This window comes from Babylonia areolata, chromosome 6 (genome assembly GCF_041734735.1).
Source record: "Babylonia areolata isolate BAREFJ2019XMU chromosome 6, ASM4173473v1, whole genome shotgun sequence".
Taxonomy (NCBI): Eukaryota; Metazoa; Mollusca; class Gastropoda; order Neogastropoda; family Buccinidae; genus Babylonia; species Babylonia areolata.
The window spans coordinates 26,666,108-26,672,278 of NC_134881.1; the positions used below are offsets into that span (position 1 = coordinate 26,666,108).

The following is a 6,171-nucleotide window of genomic DNA, read 5'->3' on the forward strand; positions in this document are numbered from 1 at the left end:
ACACACACACACAGAGAGAGAGAGATAGAGAGAGAGAGAGAGAGAGAGAGAGAGAGAGAGAGAGAGAATGAGTGAATGAATGAATGAATGAATATTTTTTTTATTGTTCTGAGGGTGATATATCAAGCATACGTGCTTTTTTCATCCAGCCCTCGGAAACAAACAAATAAACAACAGCAAAAAGAAAGAAAAAAGAGGGAAACGTGAACAAGCAAGAGAAAAATCTCGGAAATACGAGAAGAAGAAAAGAAAAGAGCTGCAAAGCTAGATGGATAGAGACAGATAGACAAAGACAGACAGACGGACATACAAACAGACAGGCAAGGAGAGCGACGAGAGAGAGAGAGGGGCGGGATTGTTCCTATATTTGTTCATTTTACATATACGGTACATAAACACTTTAAAAAAAAAAAGAAAGAAAAAGAAAGAAAGGAAAAAAGGATTTATGAGAGAGAGAGAGAGAGAGAGAGAGACAGACAGACAGACAGACAGACAGACAGAGAGAGAGAGAGAGAGACAGAGAGAGAGAGAAATTCGTCTCCGTTGTTCATAATAGAAGTGAAAGAAGCGTCTTGGTTTAACTTTTATTTAAAAAAACAAACAAAAAACAAACAAACAAACAACAACTGATTCCCGCGTCTGTTGTGACTGTGAGATTAAAAACACCTCATTGATAATCATGTGATATAAGCCATTTTATTCCTTCAAAGGGGAGGTGAGTAAGCACAACAAGACATATACATATATATATATATATATATATATATATATATAATATCTGTATTTGTATTTGTATTTCTTTTTATCACAACAGATTTCTCTGCGTGAAATTCGGGCTGCTCTCCCCAGGGAGAGCGCGTGGCTACACTACAGCGCCCCACCCCACCCCCACCCCCCACCCCCTTTTTTTAATCAGTTTTATTTGTTTTTCCTATCGAAGTGGATTTTTCTGCAGAAGTTTGCCATGAACAACCCTTTTGTTGCCGTGGGTTCTTTTACGTGCGCTAAGTGCATGCCGCACACGGGACCTCGCTTTATCGTCTTATCCGAATGACTAGCGTCCAGACCACCACTCAAGGTCTACTGGAGAGGGAGAAAATATCGGCGGCTGAGCCGTGATTCGAACCAGCGCGCTCAGATTCTCTCGCTTCCTAGGCAGACGCGTTACCGCTAGGCCATAAAATCCACTTAATATAATCCGAAGCTTCCTTTCGTTGAAGAAGCAAATTCGCCTCCCTTGTATCATAACGTTTTTTTTAATGAACGAATTTCTGAAACCCAGACTGAACACAATAGATGTTTCTACAAGTGAGTCACAAACAAAACACGTGTCAATTGATGGTACTGTTGAAAACAATGTTACCACCATTGTAATAGAATCTATCTTTCATGCATCATCATGCAATGCGCAGCTAACAAAAAAAAAAAACAACAACAAAAAAAGAAGCAAAAACAACAAAAAAAACAACCCGCAATGTGTTAAAATCACACGTGTTTCAAGACAATTCAACACAACTCATCGCAGATTTCCGGGGGACAAAAATGTAGATTTTTAAAATTTTATTTATTTATTTATTTTCGCGTTCCTGTTTTCAGTCTGAAAAAGACAGTTTTGATCGAAGGTTTAATTGTTGCTGTTGTTGTTTTTGCAATGTATTTTTAGCCTATTTCCTGAGCACTTTAATCGAATGTTTCTTGTCGTCTGTTTCTGAAAGCGTTTCTCGTTTCTCTTTTTCTGAGGCAAGTCGGAGTCAACTCATCGCAGATTTCCGGGGAACAAAAATGTAGATTTTTAAAAATTTATTATTATTGTTGTTATTATTATTATTTTTCGCGTTCCTGTTTTCTGTCTGAAAAAGACAGTTTTGATCGAAGGTTTAATTGTTGTTGCTGTTGTTTTTGCAATGTCCCATAAAACATTTCTTTTTCTTAGTGTGGTGTGTATTTTTAGCCTATTTCCTGAGCACTTTAATCGAATGTTTCTTGTCGTCTGTTTCTGAAAGCGTTTCTCTTTTTCTGAGGCAAGTCGGAGTCTGCTGGATGATTTTTATTTGTTGGTTTATAAATGATAATAATAATAATGATGATACTGCTACAACAACAACAACAACAACTACTACTACTACTGCTGCTGCTACTACTACTACTACTTCTATTGAGAATAATAATGATAATAATACGAGGGTCATTCAATAAATAAGGTGAATTTTTCGGTATAAGGACTTCTAATACAGATAGAAGCTTACTTCTTTTTTTTTTCAACGTAGTCTCCCAGCACTGTCACACACTTTTCCCATCTGTGCACAAGCTTCCGTATTCCCTCAGCGTAAAAATCTTTGGACTGATGTCTCAGCCAGTCGCTCACAACACTTTTGACTTCATCGTCACTTTCAAACTTCGTGCCTCTCATGAACGCTTTCAAGGGACCAAACAGGTGAAAGTCTGAAGGGGCAAGGTCTGGGCTGTAAGGGGGATGAGGGAGCAGTTCCCAGCCCAGCTCGTTGATGGTCTGCACCGTTCGGGCTGCTGTGTGAGGCCTTGCGTTGTCATGATGCAAGAGGACTCCCTCTGACTGATGACCCCTGCGTTTGTTCTTTATGTCTTTCTTGACCTGCCTCAGCAGTTCACAGTAGTTGGCACTGTTCACAGTGCTTCCTTTCTCAAGGAATGAAATGGTGATTGGGCCTTGCATATCCCCCAAAACGGTGAGCATCACCTTCCTCGTGGACCGCTGGGACTTGAACTTCTTCTTCACTGGAGAGCCTACGTGCTTCCACTCCATGGACTGCCGTTTGGACTCAGGCTCATAGTGCCAAACCCATGTCTCGTCACATGTGATCACCTTCTTCAGAAACTCATCACCATCCTTTTCAAAGCGGCAGAGACACTGCTGGGACAACTCGACCCTCCTCTGTTTGTGCTCTGGAGTAAGCATCTTTGGCACCCACCGGCAGCTGACCTTCGAGTAGCCAAGGTCATCATGGACAATTTTGTGTGCTGTCCCAACAGAAAAGCTCAAAGTCCTTGCAATGTCATCCACTGTCACCATTCTGTCAGACTGAATGAGGTCATTGATTGATTCGATCACCTCAGGAGATCTCACTTCTGTAGGCCTTCCAGGCCTGTCTTCATCCTCAACACTGCTCCGTCCTTCTTTAAACAATTTAGCCCACTTGTAGACATTCTTTCGGCTGAAACATGTGGCACCATACACAGTTGACATTCTCCTATGAATTTCAACTGGTTTGCACCCTTCAGCAACCAAAAACTTGATAACTGACCGCTGTTCAATCCTGGAGCATGCTTCTTGGTCGGCCATCTTTGTTAATCGCCAAAACTCTCAAAGTTTTTTTTTAATCTGCAAAACAAATTAAATCCATGTGAAAAAGAAGTAAAAAAAAAAAAAAAGAAAAAAAAAAAAAGAAAAAAAAGTAAGCTTCTATCTGTATTAGAAGTTCTTATACCGAAAAATTCACCTTATTTATTGAATGACCCTCGTATCATCATCATTATCATTATTATTATCATGATCATCATCATCATTATTATCATTATTATTATTATTATTTTGCTGTCATTATTAGCATTATTAGCATTATCAACATTATTGTTATTAATGATAATAATGCAAGTGTTTTTACGGCATGAGATCAGAATTTGCTACGTCAGGTACCTTTATTATTTTTGCTGATCATACGCTGTTCATTATTTTATCTCGTTTAGCGATTTAGCCGTATTATGCCTCCATAACTTTTTGGGTCATGTATAATATTAAAATAAATAAATAAATAAATAAATGAAATAATAAAATGTTTCGTTAAATTCGACATCACCTAATTATCTGCTTACAGTGCCCGCATTTTGTGCGGTTCCAATTTCTGCCCAACAAGCCCAGAGCGACTGATCACACCGTGACAACGGTGTTCACAAACCTTTCCTCACGTCATCGATCTCTGACCGGGAGACTGATCCACACACCTACACAGCGAGCCTCCTGCATCGTCCAGTGAACTGAGGAAAATAGAACCCGCCAGCGTCTCGATTGTAGTCTGAACACTGGTGGTGCATGTGTGTAAAAACAAACAAACAAACAAAAAAACAAAAAAAACAACAACAAAACAACAACAACAAAAAACCGACTCCTGATATTCGAGAACACACGAGTGGATTTAGGAACGGTGTTTAATTTAAGGAAGTGGCAAAACTGTGTAAGTTGTGTTCTTGAATTATGATTAGATGTAACTATAAACATTTTTTTTTAATCTAAAGTTCTTTGGCCATCACCGCGGAATGATATCGCAGATTCTTGACATACATAAAAATTTTCTACGGTTACAAACAGTGAACAAATTATGAGACGATGTAATTATATAAATATTTTCTTAGTATCTTGAAAACTCGTGCGCTGTTAGACCAACCACCATTTGATTTCTTCTTCTTCTTTTTTTTTTTTTTCTTCTTTTTTTTCTCCACTTTTGACATTATCGGAAGGAATCTGCAGCCATGACCATACACTGCAAGAGTGACATCCGGTTCTTCTTGCACACGTTCATTTTCGTGAACAACACCTCCTCCGTCCCACCGGCCTCCACTTCCGGTGACCTCTACCCTCTCAAGTTCAACAGCAGTGTCGGCGATTGGCTGGGAGCAGGGGGAGACAACCGCACGGGGACGGCACTGAGGGGAGGGGAGCTTCAGCAGGTGCTGGAATGCCTGCAGGTCAGTTGAGGGGGGCTGGGGGGGGTCGTGTTTGGGCTTTTTCTTTTCACTTCTTCCTGGATTAGAACTTTTTATTTCTTTTTTCTTTCTTTTTTTTCCATTTTGTGTTGGTTTTTTGGGGTGGGTTTTTTTTTGCGGTTTTTTGTAAGTTTGTTTTGTTTTTATTTTTGTTGTTGTTGTTGGTTTTGTTTTTGTTTGGGTTTTTGTTGGGGGAGGTGGGGGGGGGGAGTGACCATTCTCTTGCCATTTGAGCTTTACAATAGTACACGTGTTTCACATATTATTATTATTATCGTCATCGTTATTATCATTATTGTTAACATATCATAATATAATCGTTGTGGTGATGATGATGATGTTGATGATGATGATGATGATGATGATGACGATGATGATGATTATAAGGATTGTTGTTTTGTTCTTATTGCTATCTCCTCTTTTGCTTCTTCATGAGGATAAAAAGTGCCGAACTCACTGAATATGGGAATGTAGTAGTAGTAGTGGTTGTAGTAGTAGGCCTCCTTCGGTCATGGCTGACCGAAGATGGAGTCTCCTGTCAGACCGACGGATGAGTAGGCAGGCAGGGTTATCTGTCGGTGTGTGTCATCATATGGGAGACGAGGCCGATTCTGGATGCGCAGCACTTCCCACAGGTGTTGCAAGGGAAAACGTCTCCAGAAGCTGAGTCCAGCTTCCTTCGCTCACGCTTCTCTTGTTTTCAGCGTTCTCTTGTTTTCAAACGTCTTTATGCCACTAGAGCACAGCGTCCTCCAGCATGAGCGGTCAAGGGCATCAGTTTCGCAGGAAGCGATATCTATGTCACAGGCTTTGAGGTTTGTCTTCAATGTGTTCTTGAAGCGCTTGCAGGGTCTTCCAAGTTCACGGTGGCCTTCGGGATCCTGCTGTCTGTCATGCGGACAACGGTTCCGACATTAGCCTGGTTGCCTGACCAGGACAGGTGACGTTTTTTTTGTTTTAGTGAAGAGGAGTTGTGCAGTCCCTTCCCCACTCTCTCGCCTACCGACGCTCACATTCCCGCAGGTGCAGATACCGCCACGTGTAGGACGGCCTCGACAGGTGCAGGTTTTTTTCTTCGGAGTTCCGTCTCCTAGGAGGACTTCCAGCCAAGGATAAGTGCTCCCCTTGCCCTTTGGTCATCCTTTTCCGCCTTCACAGCCGTTGGGAAAGGCTTCCTCCCCCGCCTGATCCGTCGTTGGGAGACTTCACATGCGGCAGGTAGTACTGGGTTACATGGTACCAGTAGCAAGGGCTATGCCTCTGACTTGAACTTTGGATAGAGTATATCCGACCTAATGTCTAATTGGGCTGTCTGCTTGGACCAAGCAGCGTCGTCTGTGACTGTAGAGACCGATGCGAGAGAGAGACAGTCTGTGCCGCAGCGGTCACAAGTGTAAACTGATGCTGCACTGGTCTGTTGGCTGCCGTCCCTTT

The 6,171-nt window shown here is 41.5% G+C and overlaps 1 protein-coding gene across 1 annotated transcript in view; it reads left to right on the plus strand.

Annotated features, from left to right (window-relative positions):
- Positions 1–2,258: 2,258 nt before the first annotated feature.
- The window catches only part of LOC143283480 (uncharacterized), an 11,901-nt gene continuing 7,988 nt past the window's right edge, over positions 2,259–6,171 (plus strand). Inside the window, exons 1-2 of the mRNA XM_076589721.1 lie at positions 2,259–2,399; positions 4,688–4,719. Of these exons, the coding sequence (XP_076445836.1) occupies positions 2,345–2,399; positions 4,688–4,719 (87 nt within the window). The 5' untranslated portion in view covers positions 2,259–2,344. The remainder of the gene's footprint in view (positions 2,400–4,687; positions 4,720–6,171) is intronic.